Source organism: Vipera ursinii (assembly GCF_947247035.1).
Source record: "Vipera ursinii genome assembly, chromosome: 3".
Taxonomy (NCBI): Eukaryota; Metazoa; Chordata; class Lepidosauria; order Squamata; family Viperidae; genus Vipera; species Vipera ursinii.
This window is the reverse complement of record NC_139516.1, coordinates 210505776-210524997: the sequence shown is the minus strand read 5'-3', so window position 1 is coordinate 210524997 and position 19222 is coordinate 210505776. Positions and strand designations below refer to the sequence as shown.

The window sequence follows — 19222 nt, the reverse complement described above, 5'->3', positions numbered from 1 at the left end:
CCAAACCCCTCCTTTTCACCCAGGTCTCCCACGCTTAAGACAGAAAACTCCCCCCCAAATTTTTTTTTTTGCAGATCGAGAGGTCAGTTTGCAAAATTTGTTCGTGTCAATTCCTGACATCCTGTGCTTTAAATCCATCCTTGCCAAAACTCAGCTTGGTGCAGTTCGTCCTCTACTTGCAAGCATTCATTTAGTGACAACTCCAAGTGACAACAGCACTGGGGGGGGGAAACAAAAGTGATGATTGGTCATCACACTTGGCAATTGTTGCAGCAGCTCCACAATCCAATCCTGGGATCAAAATTCAGGCAACTTGGCAGCCACGATGTATTGACCCTGGTTGTGGCGTTCCCCCGGTCTTGTGAACAGCAGAGACGACGAGGCAAGCCAGATTCGCTTAACGACCGCACGCCTTGTTTAATAACTGCAGCGATTCGCTTAGCCACCATGGCAGAAGTCATAAAACTGGGTGCAACTGACTTAACAACTCTTTGCTTAACAAATTCTAAGTTGAGGATTACCTGGAGCGATGCAAGATCCCCCATTTGAGATCCCTGCAAGAGATTCCAGCTGCAGGGAGGGGGCCAGAAAAGATCCCAGGGTAGGCTTCCTCAAGGCCCGGGCAACATAACCCATCAACATGGGCCTCACCAGCATGGCCCAGGCCTGGGAGTGGTTGATGGGATGCAGCTCTTGAAGCCACAGCCGAGAAAAGCTGTCAAGGCACGTAGGAAGGCGAGACACCCTAAAGATGGGTGAGGTCAAGGTTCAGACACCCGGAAGTCAAGAAACAGCTTGAATGAATAACAGAGTTGGAAGGGACCTTGGAGGTCATCTAGTCCAACCCCCTGCTCAGGCTGGAGATCCTTGCAGAAGTAACAGTTGGAAGAGACCTTGGTGTTTATGTAGTCCAACCCCCTGCTCAGGCTGGAGACCCTTGCAGAATTAACAAGTTGGAAGGGACCTTGGAGGTCATCTAGTCCAACCCCTTGCTCAGGCTGGAGATCCTTGCAGAAGTAACAGTTGGAAGAGACCTTGGCGTTTATGTAGTCCAACCCCCTGCTCAGGCTGGAGACCCTTGCAGAATAACAGAGTTGAAAGGGACCTTGAAGGTCTTCTAGCCCAACCCCGTTCGGGCAGGAGACCCTGTATACCATTCCAGTCAAGTGGCTGCCCAGTCTCTTCTTAAAAGCCTCCAGTGATGGAGCAACCCACAACTTCTGGAGGCAAGCCCTTCCACTGGTTAATTAACAAAATAACAAAGAGTTGGAAGGGACCTCGGAGGTCATCTAGTCCAACCCCCTTGCTCAGGCAGGAGACCCTGGAATACCATTCCAGTCAGGTGGTTGCCCAGTCTCTTCTTAAAAGCCTCCAGCGACGGAGCGCCCACAACACCTGGAGACAAACTGTTCTGCTGGTTAATTGTCCTCAGTCCGGAAATTTGGTTGCTAAGGGTCGCTAACGTTGAAGGGTCACTAAACGGAAGGGTTGTAAGTCAAGGACTATTCTTGTGTGGGGGAAAAGACCTGGGGGGGGGGGGACTGGACAAAGATACTGCCCTGAGAATGATCTATGCCTTGGAAGAGGGAGCGCTAACGGGAGATGGAGAAGACCTTGGGAGATTCAGGCGGGAGATGGGGAACGGTCAGATAAGAGTCAGGGTAGCCCCTCAGCTGCACCCTGGATGGAGAAAGCAGCTCAGAAAACTAGTTTTATTAGGTGGTAAATGCCAAAAAAAAAAAAGTAGGGGGGGGCGCGCGCGAGAATTGTATTTTTAGATTTGCAAAAAATTCTATCAAGGGAGCATTACAATAAAAGTAGAATTCACTCGCCCGATTGCCTACGGAGATTCTCAGCCATTCCAGGTCCTGGTTTATTTATTTATTTATTACATTTTTATACCGCCCTTCCCAAAGGTGCTTTTTTTTCCCAGGAGGCAAATGGATTGCCTTGCTTTTTCTTTGAAGACGTTTCTCTTCTCCCCCCGAGAAGCTTCTTCGGCTCTGACTGGACGGTGGGGAAGGGAAGGGTTTATGCTCCTTGCAGAGCCGCTGCTCATCTGCATTCCAAGTGGCCTCGACCACCCTCTAAATCAGGGGTCTTCAAACTTGGCCGCTTTAAGATTTATGGACTTCAACTCCCAGAATTCCTCAGCCAGCCCTGCTGGCTGAGGAATTCTGGGAGTTGAAGTCCACAAGTCTTAAAGCGGCCAAGTTTGAAGATCCCTACTCTAAATGGAGGCAAATGACCGGCTGTCTGCAAGGGGTATAAATCTTTCCATCGGGTATAAATCTTTCCATCCTCCCCCATCCGGTCGGAGCTGAAGAAGCTTCTTGGAGGAGAAGCGAAACCAGAGTAAAACCAGGAAGTCCAGTTGCCTCCTGGGAAAAAAAGAAAAAAGCACCTTTGGGATGACGCACCTGATTGCAAATCCATCTGGTTTACCCTGCCAGGTTGCCATCTTTCGAATCTCTTGCTTCGTCCACTCTTCAGCTCTGCCCCTTCTCCTCTCCTCTCCCCTTCCCTCCTCTCTCCTCCCCTCCCTTCCTCTCCTTCTCTTCCCTCCTTTCCTCTTTCCTTTCTTCTCCTCTCCTCTCCCCTTCTTTTCCTCTTCCCTTCCCTTCCCCTTCTCTCCTTCTCCCCTCCCCTCCCTCTTCTCTTCTCCTTAGCAGTGTCCTTGTCCACTCTCCCAAGCTGTTTCTCCCACAGGTAGCCTTCGACTTACAGCAGTTCACTTACTGACCGTTCAAACTTACAATGGCATTGGGAAAAAAAGGGGCCTGTGACCGTTTTTCGCACTTGCGACCCTTGCAGCCTCTCCCAGGTCACGTATAATTCAGATGCTTGACAGCTGCTTCATATTTACGACAGTTTCAGTGTCCCGGGATGATGTGATCGATCTCGTTTTGCGACCTTCTGACAAGCAGAGTCAAGGGGGGACGGGAGGAAGCCCGATTCACTTAACGCCCGCGCGACTAATTTAACAACTGCAGCGATTCACTTAACGGTGGCAAGGAAGGTCATAAAATGGGGCAAAACTCACGTGACAGCCGTCTTAAACTTAAGCAAAGGAAATGTTGGGCTCCACTGCGGTCGTAAAGCGAGGACCGCCTGCACCGTTCAAAAGGCCTTTTCGTAAAATGCCTTGCACAAGGCAGAGCTAGTAGAGCGGTTCATTTAGCGACCGTTTGAAGTTACGCCGCCACCGGAAAAAAGGGACACGTGACCCATTTTTACGGCGGCGTCCCCCATGGTCGCGTGATCAAAATTCAGAGGCTTGGCAGCGGACTCATACTTACGACCGTTGCGGTGAGCCGAGGAACAAGCCATCCCCTCTTGCGGCCTTCCGACAAGCCAAGTCCACGGGGCAAGCCAGTTTCACTTAACGACCGGGTTACCAACTGAACAAATGCAAGGATCCCCTTAACAGCCGCGGCAAGAACAGTCGTAAAACGGTGTGTGTGTGAAACACTCAAGGTCGGAAATTTGGGGCTCTCTTGTAACTCGTGGACTACCCGTTAACTCGGGACAGGAGCGCTCTTAAACAAGGATCAACCCCGACCAGCAAAAGGGGAGGGGGGAGGGGTTGGAGAAGGCCCCTCACCCCCTCCGTGTCCACCCTGAGCATCTGGATTTTAGCAAACCGTAACGTGTTTGTGGACTGATGTGCATGCAAAGGGAGGAAGGGAGACCGGATTCCACACAGATCACATTCATGGGAGGGGGAGAGGGGGGGGGGAAAGACACACAATTCTCAAAGCAAGAAAAGGCACATAAAGGTGCAGGCTTTTGTTCCGGAGGTGGGGGAGGTGAGGGGACGCATGGGGACCCTCACTTTGATACAGCCGGGCGAATCCTCTAGCCCACGCGTCTCCAAACGTGGCCGCTTGAAGACTTGTGGACTTCCAATGCCCAGAATCCCCTAGCCAGCTGGCTGGGGGATTCTGGGAGTTGAAGTCCACAAGTCTTCAAGCGGCCGCAGAGACCCCCTGTTCTAGCCCGCGGGGACTCTCTTTCTCCCAACTGTGATTCAAAGCAGCAAAGAAATGCACCAGATCTGGGGGTGGGAGGGCTGTGGGGAGTGGGAGAGGCAGGTCCCTGTTCTGACAACCCCGATGGCGGTCAGCATCCCTCTGCCTGCATCCTAGCGGCAATTCATCTCTGCTCCGGCTGCGCCCTTAAGCTGGAACGCATTAAAAAAAAATATTGGCCGGCTTCTTCTATCAACCCAACAAACCGAGATCAGGGTGGGTTTCCAGCAGGGAACGACCGTCCGCTCTCTCTCCCAGGGACTTGGCCGGGCTTCCAATAATCCCCAGCCGGGGGGGGGGACCCGGAGGCTTGTGTGCAGGAGTGTGAGGCAGAGGAACCAAGCTGGAGAGAGGTGGGCATGTCGACACACTCTGATAGGTGAAACACTTGGGGTTGGCTTGGGCGTCCACAATCCCCCCCAATCGTTTTGGGGTCTGGTTCAGTCCCGAGGATGGAAAAGCTTGCGCGTCCCCGCCGGCGCATGGTTTCCAAGTTTGCGATGGCGGAGTGATGGCTCAGGAGCTGTTGTCCTTCTGCAGGTCAAGGAGGAGCAGGTAGAGTTTTTCCGTGATGGCCACCTGGAGATTGAAGCAAACCAAGGTTAAGTGGCTGCGGCTGGATGGGGAGGGAAGGATTGCAAGATTGGCTGGGAAACTGTCACAGAACGTTGAAAATGAGGGTCACGTGACTGCGACAGCAGCCCAACAGCACTGAAACAGCCATAGTTTGCCCAAATTTCATTACTTTAGGAACCCTGAGTGCCTGATTTCGGGACACATTGTTTAAGTCAGCCCACCCAAGGCACCTCAGTTCCAAAATTAGTGCCTTGTGATGCACTGTTTTGCCCAGGTCAGGGTCATGACAACCAAGATTTTTAGCAGCATGTAGATAGAATGGAAGAATAGAATAGAATAACAGTTGGAAGGGAGCTTGGAGGTCATCTAATCGAACCCCCTGCTCAGGCAGGAGACCCTACACCATTTCGGACAAATGGCTGTCCAGTCTCTTCTTAAAAACTTCCAATATTGGAGCATTCACTGCTTCTGGAGGCAGGTGGTTCCACTGGTTAATTATTCTAAGTGTCAGGAAATTTCTCTTCAGTTCTAGGTTGCTTCTCTCCATAGATAGATTAGACAGACAGACACACACACACACACACACACACACACACATGATATAGATATAGTGATATAGCTAGACAGATAAAGATAGATAAAGACAAGAGATATAGACATATAAGATATATAGAGACAGAGATATAGACAGATATATAGACAGATATAGACATATATAGGAGAAACCTACATGCAGGCCAAGAAGCAACAGTGAGAACTGGACACGGAACCACTGATTGGTTCAAAATTGGGAAAGGAGTCCAGCAAGGCTGTATACTGTCGCCTTGCCTATTTAACTTATATGCAGAGCACATCATGAGAAAGGCAGGGCTAGATGAATCAAAAGTTGGAATTAAGATTGCCGGAAGAAACATCAACAACCTAAGATACGCAGATGATACCACTCTAATGGCAGAAAGTGAAGAGGAACTAAAGAGCCTCTTGTTGCGAGTGAAGAAGGAGAGTGCAAAAGCTGGGTTGAAACTTAACATTAAGAAAACCAAGATCATGGCATCCGGCCCTCTCAATTCCTGGCAAATAGATGGGGAAGAAATGGAGGTAGTGACAGATTTTATTTTCCTGGGCTCCAAGATCCCCGCAGACGGGGACTGTAGCCAAGAAATTAAAAGACGCTTGCTCCTTGGGAGGAAAGCCATGGCAAATCTAGACAGCACACTAAAAGGCAGAGACATCACCCTGCCAACAAAAGTGCGTATAGTCAAGGCTACGGTCTTCCCAGTTGCAATGTATGGCTGTGAAAGATGGACCATAAGAAAGGCTGAGCGCCAAAGAATTGAGGCCTTTGAACTATGGTGCTGGAGAAGACTCCTGCGAGTCCCTTGGACTGCAAGGCGATCAAACCGGTGCTAGAGGAGATCAACCCTGACTGCTCTTTAGAAGGCCAGATCCTGAAGCTGAAACTCAAATACTTTGGCCACCTAATGAGAAGGAAGGACTCACTGGAGAAGAGCCTCATGCTGGGAAAGGTTGAGGGCAAGAGAAGAATGGGACGACAGAGAAGGAGGTGGCTGGATGGAGTCACTGAAGCAGGAGGCGTGAGCTTAAATGGACTCCAGAAGATGGTAAGAGGACAGGAAAGCCTGGAGGAACATTGTCCATGGGGTCGTGATGGGTCGGACACAACTTCGCAACTAACAACAACAACAAGACATATTTAGAGATATAAATAGATGTAGAGATATATAGACAGATATTGATAGAAATATATAAAGATAGACAGAGATAGACAGAGGTAAAGATAGACAGATATAGACAGAGATATATACAGACATAGAAATATAGAGATAAACATACAGATATACATATACATATAGATATATATTTATTTATTTATTTATTGATGGGATTTATATCCCGCCCTATCTCCTGAAGGACTCAGGGCGGCTCACAATAAAACATATAATAAGTGCATAAATCAAGATAAAATGAAATTGAGAACATCAGTGCAATAAAAAATTAGAGAATTTAAAAATGAATTAAAAATACTAAATATAAATTAATTAAAATGCCTGTCAGTCTAGGTCAGCTTGGTGGAACAGGTGTGTTTTGAGGCCGCGGCGAAAGGATTGGAGGTTTTGGGCTATCCGAAGCTCAGGGGGGAGCTGATTCCATAGGGTTGGTGCTCCCACAGAGAAGGCCCTCCCCTGGGGGTCGCCAGCCGACATTGCCTAGCTGACGGTACCCTGAGGAGGCCTTCTCTGTGTGAGCGTACTGGACGATGGGAATTTGTTCCCGGCAGCAGATGGTCCTGCAAGTATCCCGGACCTAAGCCATGTAGGGCTTTAAAGGTAAGTACCAGCACCTTAAATCTCACCCGGAGGGCAACTGGTAGCCAATGCAGCTCACGCAGGAGGGGTGTAATATGGGAGTATCGGGAAGCTCCCATCACAACCCGTGCAGCTGCATTCTGCACCAGCTGAAGCCTCCGGGTGGTCTTTAAGGGCAGCCCCATGTAGAGAGCATTACAGTAATCAATACGGGAGGTAACGAGTGCGTGGGTGACTGTACGTAGGGCATCTCGGTCCAAAAAGGGGCGCAATTGGTATATAAGACGAATCTGGGCAAATGCCCCCCTAGCCACGGTTCCAATGTGATCTTCAAAACTGAGTCGTGAATCTAGGAGGATGCCCAGATTGCGTGCTTTATCAATGGGAGGTAACATCTCTCCTCCTATAGACAGAGATGGAACCTCTTGGACTAAACGAGATGACGGTATGTACAGCCACTCAGTCTTGGCCGGGTTGAGTCGAAGCCTGTTTTCTCCCATCCAAATCTGTACCGCTTCCAGACAACGGGACATCACATCGAGGGCATCACTGGGTTGGTTCGGGGTGGAGATGAATAGCTGGGTATCATCAGCATATTGATGATATTTCACCCCGAAGCTACGGATGATCTCTCCCAGCGGCTTCATATAGATGTTGAACAGGAGGGGCGAGAGCACCGAACCCTGAGGCACTCCACAATTAAGAGGCCTAGGGCTTGACCTCTGCCCTCCTGCCAACACCGTCTGCGAACGGTCCGAGAGGTAGGAGGAGAACCAACGCAGAACGGTGCCTCCCACTCCCAGCCCCTCAAGACGACGCAGTAAGATACCATGGTCGATGGTATCAAAAGCCGCTGATAGATCTAATAGGACCAGGACAGAAGAATAACCTCTATCTCGGGCCCGCCAGAGATCATTCACCAGCGCGACCAATGCCGTCTCCGTGCTGTGCCCTGGTCTGAAACCCGATTGGTACGGATCTAGATATTCAGCTTCCTCCAGGTTCAAAGGGAGCTGTCGTGACAGATATAGACAGATATAGATAGAAATATAAAGACAGAGATAGATAACAATGGATAGATAGATAGATAGATAGATAGATAGATAGATAGATAGATATAAAGAGAGGGGGGGAGGATATTAGACTCCCAAATTCTGCCTCTCCTTGATCTGTTTTGTCCAACACCAGCGGCCTTCCTTTCCATCCAATGTGGCCTTTCTGAGCCAAATGGGGCTTTAAAAGAGGGCTGGGGGCCACCCGTTCCCCCCCATCCCCCATACCTGGTAGGCCTGCGGGTCCTGCAGCCTCTTGTGGACAGGATTGAGCTTATCCAAGGACCTCTGGGCGTGAGCCTTGATCTCCCGGAGGCTGGGGAGGGGCTGGCAAATCTTTGGGACGAGAGAAGCAGAGTGAAAAAAGGAACATGAACCAAGGTGTGTGTGTGTGTGTGTGTGTGTGTGTGTGTGTGTGTGTGTGTGTGTGTGTCTTACAGCAGCCCCTTTGCCGGGACGAATTGGCCTTTCCCCTGTTGGCAGCTTGGCCGAGAAAAGGGGAGGGGGGGGATGGAATGCAAAGGGGGGGGAAGGGAATTGCACCTGAGCATCAAGGACCCGCCGAGCAGGTGGACCAGCGTGGCTGGCTGGTTTCCCACATCAAAATGCACAGAGGTGGACGTAATGGACTGTGGCTGGCCCACGGGGAAAGGGGGAAACGAACTGTGCTAGGTTCTCCCCCAAAGATGCTTTTTCAGGAGGCAGCTGGAGTTTTTAATTTTTTTTCCTTGAAGATGTTTTGCTTCTCATCCCAGAAGCTTCCTCAGGTTCTGACTAGATGGTGGGGGAATGGAAAGATTTATACTCCTTGCAGACTCCTTTCTTTCTCTTTCTTTCTTTCTTTCTTTTTTCTTTCTTTCCTTCTTTCTTTTTCTTTCTTTCTTTCTTTCTTTCTCTTTCTTTTCTTTCCTTTCGTCTCTCGCCTATCCTTTTCCTTCTTTCCCTCCCATCTTCCTCCTCCTCTTCCTCTTTCCCTTTCATCCTTCTCCCAAAGGTGTTTTTTTCACGAAGCAACGGGACTTTCTTGTTTTTCTTTGAAGAGGTTTCGCTTCTCATCCCAGAAGCTTCTTCAGCTCTGAGTGGATGGTGGAGAAAGGAAGGATTTATACTCCTTGCAGACTCTTTTCTTTCTTTCTTTCTTTCTTTCTTTCTTTCTTTCTTTCTTTCTTTCTTTCTTTCTCTTTCTTTTTCTTTCTTTCTCTCTTTTTCTTTCTTTTTCTTTCTTTCTTTCTTTCTTTCTCTTTCTTTCTCTGTCTCTCTCTCCTCTCCTTCTCCTTCTTTCCCTCCCATCTTCCTCCTCCTCTTCCTCTTTCCCTTTCATCCTTCTCCCAAAGGTGTTTTTTTCACGAAGCAACGGGACTTTCTTGTTTTTCTTTGAAGAGGTTTCGCTTCTCATCCCAGAAGCTTCTTCAGCTCTGAGTGGATGGTGGAGAAAGGAAGGATTTATACTCCTTGCAGACTCTTTTCTTTCTTTCTTTCTTTCTTTCTTTCTTTCTTTCTTTCTTTCTTTCTTTCTTTCTTTCTTTCTTTCTTTCTTTCTCTTTTTCTTTCTTTTTCTTTCTTTCTCTTTCTTTCTCTTTCTTTCTCTGTCTCTCTCTCCTCTCCTTCTCCTTCTTTCCCTCCCATCTTCCTCCTCCTCTTCCTCTTTCCCTTTCATCCTTCTCCCAAAGGTGTTTTTTCAAGAGTCAACTGGACTTTTTTGTTTTTTTCCTTGAAGACGTTTCACTTCCCATCCAAGAAGCGTCTTCCGCTCTGACTGGATGGTGGGGGAATGGAAGGATTTATACTCCTTGCAGACAGCCGGTCCTTTGCCTCCTTTTAGAGGATCGTTGAGGCCACCTATCTCCAGTCCCCCACACAGTCCTTTCAGCAGTTTCAAGAAGGCTCCACCCCCACTTGCACCCCTCAGGTGACCCCGAGGACACAGAGATAAACCTCCAGGTGGCCTCAACGACTCTGAAAGGATGCAAATGACCAGCTCTCTGCAAGGAGTATAAATCCTTCTATCCCCCACCATCCAGTCAGAGCTGAAGAAGCTTCTCGGATGGGAAGCGAAAAGCCTTCCGAAGAAAACCAGGAAGTCCTGCATCTTTGGCCGAAATACGATCTGGATAACTGACAATCTCCCTAGACAGCATCCTAGCTTTTGCACGGGAAACCGAGAGCTGGTTTGGCTTCCTTCTGGGCCAACGTAGTGCATTCAGTAAAGTTTTACACTTCGGGTAAAATAACGTCCCAGGGATCTCTTTTTCTGGATCCCGCCAACTGGACAGCGGACGCCCTTTCTACTCTCAACAGCAGCAAACACAGGGAGTTCCTGGACGTACAATCGTTCGTTTAGTGACCGTTCAAAGATACGACGGCCCTGAAAAAGGTGACTTATGACCGTTTTGCACACTGGCGACCCTTGCAGCATCCCCAGGGTGACGTGCTCAGAATTCCGATGCTTGGCACCAGACTTTTTTACAGCATCCCGGTGTGTGTGTGTGTGTGAGAGAGAGAGAGAGAGAAAGAGAGAGACGGGATCACCTTTTGAGACCGTCTGACAAGCAAACTCCATGGGGGGGGGAATCCGGATTCGCTTAACGGCCGCACGATTCCCTTAACGACCGCAGCCCTTCCCTTAGCAACCCTGGCAAAATGGGTGGTAAAGTTGGGGTGTGACTCCCTCGGCAAATTCCAGTCCCAAGGACCAGAAGGAGGACTGCCTGTTCCACTGCCGACCATCCCCCCAAACATCCCCGGGGAAGAAAAAGGAACGCTTGGTTTCCAAAGGAAGATCTTGTATTTCTCTCCTCTTTGGGGGAATGAGATTCCACCACACCTGGGGGGGGGATGGGGGAATGGGGGAGTGCGGGGGGGGGGGGGAAAGAAGCCCCGAGATAATTCTGCTGCAGGACAGGCTGATTTCCCAAGGAAGGCAGAGGGAATTTTGCCCCCTTACCTGTCCGTCTTTGAAGTAGACGAGGTGAAGGATCTCCACGGAAGCCGGGATCACCTTCCCAGCCTTCTCGCTTGCGGCCAGAGGCCAAAACTCAACCTCCCGGCCAACCTCGGGGGCCGCCTCGTCTTCCAGCGCCATCAGGTCCATGCATGGGAAGCCTACAGAGAACCAGAAGACGCAAGGTGATACAGGTTAGCCCTCGGCTTACGGCGGTTGCCGTTGTAACCGCGGTCATTAAATGAATGGTCCCCCCCACAGCACAGCCTTCTTAAGAGTCAGCGTAGATTACTCAGTGAAGAGATCCCAGCTTGCATGCAATCGCGTGGGCGGGCTCGGATGCAGAAGTAGGCTTGAGTTGCTTTTGGATTTCCTGCCCCATCAATGTGAGCATTAATATTAACACGGGGACCGTCCTTACCGTAGGCAGAAAATGCCACGTGAGGAACAGCTGCAACTACGGCTGATGACCTAGTCTACACCTTCTCTGTCCTACCCAAAAGCATCATGGGAAGCCTGGGTTGACCATGGCTGGGGCTGGAGGTCAAGATCTGTGGGTTTTTTCCCCCCCTTATCTCATACATTTGTCACTTTAGCTTACCATTACTACATCTTTTTCTGGAAAGGGAGTAGCAGGGCAAGGACATATCTCTGCAAGAACGGATGGAAGAATGCAGATTCTAAACTGGGGCTGTGGAAACCTGGCCACTCTAAGACCTGTGGACTTTTAAGATTGGTGGACTTCAACTCCCAGAATTCCCCTTGGCAACTTTAAGACCTGTGGACTTTTAAGATTTGTGGACTTCAACTCCCAGAATTCCCCTGGGCAACTTTAAGACCTGTGGACTTTAAGATTTGTGGACTTCGACTCCCAGAATTCCCCTGGGCAACTTTAAGACCTGTGGACTTTTAAGATTTGTGGACTTCGACTCCCAGAATTCCCCTTGGCAGACCTGTAGACTTTTAAGATTTGTGGACTTCAACTCCCAGAATTCCCCTGGGCAACTTTAAGACCTGTGGACTTAATTTGTGGACTTCAACTCCCAGAATATTGAAGTCCACAGGTCTTGAAGTTGCACATCACTGTTCTAGATGATCCTTTGGGAGGGGCTTGCACACCACGTGGCTCCTTCACAAATTGGCCCCCAGGTAGCCACAGTACCTCAGCCCCCCAACTCTACCTCCATTGAGCACTGAATGCCTCTGCTAAGAAAATTCTCGCCTTTCCAAGATGCTGGGTAGGCCATTAGGAAGCGGGGCCTGGTCAAAGGAGGTCAAACCCAGCTCACCTGCGTCATCCCAAAGTCTGTAGACCACTTTCTGTCCAGGCAAGGTTGTCTTCTCTGGGTCTTCGGTCACTTTCAGCCTCGGAGAACCGTTGACTTCCACCAGCTGAAGACGGAGCAAAATGCAAGGAAGTTAAGGACGCTTGACCTCGTTCAGGACCCCCTGCGCTCAGATACGTGGGACCTTGCTCTCGGGGTGAGAGGCCCGGCATCTAAATGTAATCCACAAAATGGTGTAGTTAGAGGTCCTTGATGCTCCCTGTGCTTGGCTGGTTTCTTGCAGACGTTTCGTTACCCAAGTAGGGCCGAGCCCTGAGGGTGTTCCCTAGCTGGGTCACGAAACGTCTGCAAGAAGACCGCCAAGCTCGGAGATCACCAAGGACCCCACCCTCTTTTTCCTCCTCCCTCCTCCTCCTCCATAAACCCCACTTCCTTCTAGCATGGATGATGTCACCTAGTTTGGGTCATGAAACATCTGCAAGAAAGCCACCGAGCTCGGAGAGCACCAAGGACCCCTCTCATTACAGTATTTTATTGATTAAATTTAATAAATAAATTCATTCTCCCCTTCTCCTCTTCCTCCTCCTCCTCCCTAAACCCCACTTCCTTCTAGCATGGGTGATATTACCTAGTTTGGGTCATGAAACATCTGCAAGAAAACCGCCAAGCTCGGGGAGCACCAAGGATCCCTCTCATTACAGTATTTTATTGATTAAATTTAATCAATAAATTCACCTTCCTCTTCTCCTCCTCCACTTCCTCCTCCTCCTCCATAACCTGGTTATTCGAGCTTGCCGGCCTGGACTGAGGGATTGGGGTTTTAAATTTCATAATTATTTATTTTGTTTGGGGCTAAATTTAATCTATTTTTAACTTTTGTATGTTATATTTTAATTGCCCTGTACACTGCCCTGAGTCCCTCAGGAGAAGGGCGGTATATAAATCTAATAAATAAATAAATAAACAAACCCCACTTTCTTCTAGCATGGATGATGTTACCTAGTATGGGTCATGAAACGTCTGCAAGAAAACCGCCAAGCTCGGAGAGAGCCAAGGACTCCTCACTACAATATTTTACTTATTAAATTTAATAAATAAATTCACCCTCCCCTCCTTCTCTTCTTTCTAGAGAGTCAGAAGCTCTAGAGCAGAAGTGGGAGACGATGGTCCCTTGATGGCTCGTGGACTTCAATTCCCAGAATCCTTGGGGTTCTCCAGCTCAAACTCCGGGAATTCTGGGAGTTGAAGTCCACAAGTCATCAAGGGGCCATCGTTCCCCACCTCTGCTCTGCAGATGGACCCATCTCCCCTGCCCCACAGCAGAGTTCCTGGCTTGCAAAGGCTGCCCTAGAGAAGCAATCTGGCTTTGGCCAGCCCCCTCCCCACCCCGAAGAGCACCCCGCTCTTTCGCCCCATGCCAAAGCGTGGCTCTTGAAGTGCAGAGGGGTTAGTTACCTTGTAGACGCAGCCTAGGGTGGTCTGAAGGGGACACGTCACCAGGTGGGTCCCAACGCCAATCATATCGATTTCGTTGCCCTGTAAGGAGTACAGCAAGACCAAAGGGAAACTCCTGAGCCCAGATCTGCAGAATGATCACACACACACACACACACACACACACAAATCTCACAAGGTCACACCAATCGGGGCGGCCCAGGCTTTTGAACCTCAGGGGAATGGTGTCCTCTCCTGGCATCACAGGGGCTGGAGGACCCCAAGTAAAGGATCCTGTCTTACGACCCCCTTATTACAGGGGTCTTCAAACTCGGCCCTTTTATGACTCGCGGACTTCAACTCCCAGAATTCCTCAGCCAGGCACACGTGCCAGGCTGAGGAATTCTGGGAGTTGAAGTCAACGAGTCATAAAAGGGCCACGTTTGAAGACCCCTACTCTATTGGATGAGTAGCCTGGCTCTTCCTTCTCTCCTGTCTAATAATACAGGCTGTCCTTAACTTTCAACCATTCATTTAGTGACCATTCCAAGTTAAAACAATTGACCAGTGGAACTCCTTGCCTCCAGAAGCGGTGGGTGCTCCAACACTGGAAGTTTTTAAGAAGAGACTGGACAGCCATTTGTCTGAAATGGTATAGGGTTTCCTGCCTGAGCAGGGGTTGGACTAGATGACCTCCAAGGTCCCTTCCAGTATTATTATTATTATTATTATTATTATTATTATTATTATTATTATTATTATTATTATTATTATTATTATTTACAATGGCACTGGAAAAAACCAAATTCCAACCTTTTTTCACCCAATTGTTTAAGAATCAAACTCAGGCACTCATTTTTTTTAATTTTAATTTCCCATCAGTGTCCAAAATGTCTCTATTGTTTATAATTTCAGAGCAAGTTATAGTTGGGTAACCAAAAGCTTCCCTTATTCAAACTTATTCAAACACTCATGGGATTTTTTTTTAAAAAAAGCAAAAACAGGATACTGATCGAACATATGGCTATTATTAAGTGCAAATGCAACTAAGGTATGTTTTGGTTAGAAATGATATCTTGAACTGACATTATTGATGTAATGAGAAAAATGTAACAAAGATGCTGATATTCAATTGTATATTTATTAATTACCATAAGAACTGTATTTGCCTAAAAAACCAAAACATATCTTAATTGCATTTGCACCTAATATCCATATGTTCAATCAGTATCCTGTTTTCGCTTTTTTTAAAAAAATAATAATTTGCCCTCAGTGTTCAAAATGTCTGTGTTGTTTTTTTATAATTTCAAAGCAAGTTACATTTGGGTAAGCCAAAGCTTCCGTGATTCAAACTTCTTAACATTTTCCCGTTTCCCTGCTCGTACCAAAATCTAGTATTCTAATTACAAATCTTATCTTTCTAATTATGATAATACTTCTGTTCCTAGCCATTATCTATTCTCCACCATCTTCAAACATCTAGTTAATAATATAATATCCCATCTAGTGGATCAAAAGCTCTATTTTCTTCAGCCTTACTCCAGCTTTCCTCCTTTGCCAACTAACTCCAGAAATCGTGGGCGCTCCATCACTGGAGATTTTTAAGAAGGGGCTAGACAGTCACTTGTCTGAGACGGCATGGATTCTCCTGCTTAAGTGGGGGGCTGGACTAGAAGACCTCCAAGGTCCCTTCCAGCTTCTATTCTATTCTAACTTTCCAAGTCAATTTGCCCAGTGCGGGAAAACAGGTACTACTGGAAGAAGAGAGGAAACATTTCATGGTGTAATATTGGATCTAGACCAGGGATAGGCAACCTTGGCTCTTTTATGACTGGTGGACTTCAACTCCCAGAATTCCTGAGCCAGCCACGCTGAGGGGAAAGGGAGAGGTTTCCAAGCTGAGCCATGCTGGCTCAGGAATTCTGGGAGTTGAAGTCCACGAGTCATAAAAGAGCCAAGGTTGCCTGCCTACCCCTGGACTATATTGAAGAAGTTAATATAGACCACTGAATTACTAATGGACTCAGACAACATGTTGTCTATTAAGTATTTAATTGTAAAACTAGAAAATTAATGAAATATTTAATAAAACAAATAATTCAGGCACTCGGCCACTGGCTCATACTTATGTCCTGGGCTCGTGTGATCCTCTTTTTGCGACCATCTGACAAACAAATGGGGGAAGCCATATTCACTTAACAAGCTTGTCACTAACTCAACTGCAGTGATCCACTTAAAGACAGTAGCGAGAAAGGTCGTAAAATGGGGCAAAACTCACTTAACAACGGTTTTGCCTGACAGTGGACATTTTTGGACTCAACTGTGGCCGTAAGTCAAGGACAACCTGTAGTTTATGGAAACTAACCAAGGAGAGAAGAAACCTGGAACTAAGGAGAAACTTCCTGACAGTTAGAACAATTAACAAGTGGAACCACCTGCCTCCAGAAGCGGAGAAGTTTGACATGCCTGTTCTAAATCATTAGCTTGACAGTATCACACCGCATCACTATCACAACACAAATAGTTCTTCAGCTACTAAAAATACACAATATTCCATTTCGAACTGTGTACAGGAATAGAACAGGAGAATTTTGACTACTGCAAACTTTTAGCACACCATCCGCAATATTAATATACCGCTTCAGGTTTTGGTCACCACACTACAAAAAAGATGTCGAGACTTTGCAGGGGAAAAAAGTGCAGAGAAGAGCAACTGAGATGATTAAAGGCCTGGAGACTAAAACATATGAAGAACGGTTGTAGGAATTGGGTTTGGCTAAGTCTAGAGAAAAGAAGGACTGTTGGGTGGTGATGATGGTGAAGAGGACATGATAGCCAAATTCCAATAATTGAGGGGCTGCCACAAACAAGAGGAGGGGTCAACTTATTTTCAAAAGCCCCTGACGGAGGACAAGAAGCAACGGATGGAAACTCATTAAGGAGAGAAGCAACCTGGAACTAAGGAGAAACTTCCTAACAGAACAATTAACCAGGGGAACAGCTTGCCACCAGAGGTTGTGGGTGCTCCAACACTGGAGGTTTTTTAAGAAGAGACTGGACAGCCATTTGCCCGAAATGGTATAGGGTTTCCTGCCTTAGCAGAGGGTTGGACTAGATGACCTCCAAGGTCCCTTCCAGCTCTATTCTATTCCAATCCTCACTGCAAAGGGTGAGAAAGCATCCTGAAATATTCCCTCCACCTCATCCCAAGCTGCTTTGGCGTCTCCTCACCTCTTGAGACAATTCTTCCAAGCTCTGTTCGCTGACATCGTTGCTCACCGTGATGGGTATCGTCTCAAACCAGGGAACCTGGAAACTGGAAGGGAAGACACAGGGGTTAAGAGGGACACCCCCTTTTCCACAGCCCCCTCACTTTTTCTGCTCCAACACGCAGCCACATCTATAGCCTATACCAGGGGTAGGCAACCTTGGCTCTTTTATGACTCGTGGACTTCAACTCCCAGAATTCCTCAGCCAGCATGGGGGAACTATGGCCCCTTCATGACTTGTGGACTTCAACTCCCAGAATTCCTCAGCCAGCATGGGGGAACTATGGCCCCTTCATGACTTGCGGACTTCAACTCCCAGAATTCCTCAGCCAGCATGGGGGAACTATGGCCCCTTCATGACTCGTGGACTTCAACTCCCAGAATTCCTCAGCCAGCATGGGGGAACTATGGCCCCTTCATGACTTGCGGACTTCAACTCCCAGAATTCCTCAGCCAGCATGGGGGAACTATGGCCCCTTCATGACTTGTGGACTTCCAGAATTCCTCAGCCAGCATGGCTCAATTTGGAAACCTCTCCCTTTCCCCTCAGCATGGTTGGCTCAGGAATTCTGGGAGTTGAAGTCCACGAGTCATAAAAGAGCCATCAAGACTTTCTTAATGCCACAAAAATGGAAAGATACCTTAATTCCCACAACAGATAAACGGCTGGAAAAAAACCTGATGGAACTAGCAGCGGTGGCTAAGTTGCCTGCTTGAATCAAAGAAAATAATACATTCAATTTCATTTTCTACTTGGAAACCACTTCTGGATTTTGTGCCCGCCATGTAAACCCCCCCCCCCAAAATAATGAAATTTTGAATTTGGTTTTGCTGATCAGGTTAAGTTTGTTGTTAATGTAGTATCAGCGTCAATTGGGGCGATTTGCGGTGGATAAGAAGTTGTAGATTTTTATACGTGTTAATTACAATAACAGAAGGCTTTGAAGTTTAACTTTGCCGATGATTAACCCGTTAGCTATTTTTTTCTTTACATACAGAATATACGATGGGTCAAACTGGGTTGGAAATAGGTGGAGAAGCATATAAATTTTGGACCTGTTTCGCAAGGGGGGGAAAGCTATTATTTTTGCAATTTATCTGTCGGTGTTCAATGGGGGAGGGCGGGTTAGATAATATCTATTTTTGCCTTTTTTCCTTTTAATCCGCATCTTTTTTAAAAAAAATATTTTGGTCTAGTTTTGTTTTGTCCTTGTGAATTATTTCCCCCTTTGTATTTTGCATTTTAATATTTCTGAGTAAAACAGTACAAAAAGGAAACATTAGTTTGTCAAAGTAAAAAGTTCAGGCTGTAATGTTATTACAGGCAGTCCTCGGCTTACGATGACAAATGGGTCCAACATTTCTGTTGATAAGAGAATCAGTTAAGTCCATTTTGTCCCACTGAGTGACCTTTCTTGCCACGGTTGTTAAGCAAATCACCGCAGTTCCGTTAGTCACACGGTCATTCAGCGAGTCCAGCTTTCTCACGGACTTTACATGTCGGAAGGTCGCAAAAGGGGATCGCGTGACCCTGGGATGCTGTGACCGTCGTAAATATGAGTCAGTTGCCTATTGTCTGAATTTTGATCGCGCGATCCTGGGGATGCTGCAATGGTTGTTACGTGTGAAAAACGGTCAAAAGTCCCTTTTTCCATTAATTTCAAACAGTCACTAAACAAGGTGTTGTAAGCTGAGAACTAGCTGTATCTCGTTTTACGGTGCTAAAAAGAGTCGAACGTCAACAATACAATTCTTTTTTCCTCATTCTTTCTTCTACACTTTCTTTTTCCTCCTGCTTTCCCACTATTTTCATTTTTTGTGTGTTTTATATCAATAATAATAATAATAATAATAATAATAATAATAATAATAATAATAATAATAATAATTGGGTGCAATCCCAAAACAACTGGAGCACCACTTGAACACCATTGGCATTGACAAATTCACCATCAGTCAATTGCAAAAGGTGGCCTTAGTAGGAACTGCTTCCATCCTGCAACGAGATCTGTGATACCATCAAACATCCACACCTGCCTATCCCAGGTCCTTGGTAAGGACTCGATAGGTAGACAAAAAGGCTAAATCCAGTCTGAACATCTGGCTGACTGTGCAATGATCAATGATGATGATGATAATATTAATATTAACATTAACGTTAACAACAACAACAATTTATAAAGAGATTTTAAGCTTGGAAAGAAATATCTGGTGTCTGAAATCATATAGCCTCTTGCGAGACGAGAAGATTGTTCAAACTTGGTTTCAATATATTCAGCTACGGGCCAGGTGGAAAGAAGACCAGA

At 47.1% G+C, this 19222-nt stretch overlaps 1 protein-coding gene across 1 annotated transcript in view; it reads right to left on the bottom strand.

Moving 5' to 3' along the window:
• Positions 1–2626: 2626 nt before the first annotated feature.
• The window catches only part of NAPRT (nicotinate phosphoribosyltransferase), a 40616-nt gene continuing 24020 nt past the window's right edge, over positions 2627–19222 (bottom strand). The window contains exons 8-13 of the mRNA XM_083360089.1: positions 16879–16963; positions 13669–13749; positions 12217–12319; positions 10931–11088; positions 8215–8322; positions 2627–4610 (exon numbers count right to left, since the gene is read on the bottom strand). Of these exons, the coding sequence (XP_083216215.1) occupies positions 4548–4610; positions 8215–8322; positions 10931–11088; positions 12217–12319; positions 13669–13749; positions 16879–16963 (598 nt within the window). The 3' untranslated portion in view covers positions 2627–4547. The remainder of the gene's footprint in view (positions 4611–8214; positions 8323–10930; positions 11089–12216; positions 12320–13668; positions 13750–16878; positions 16964–19222) is intronic.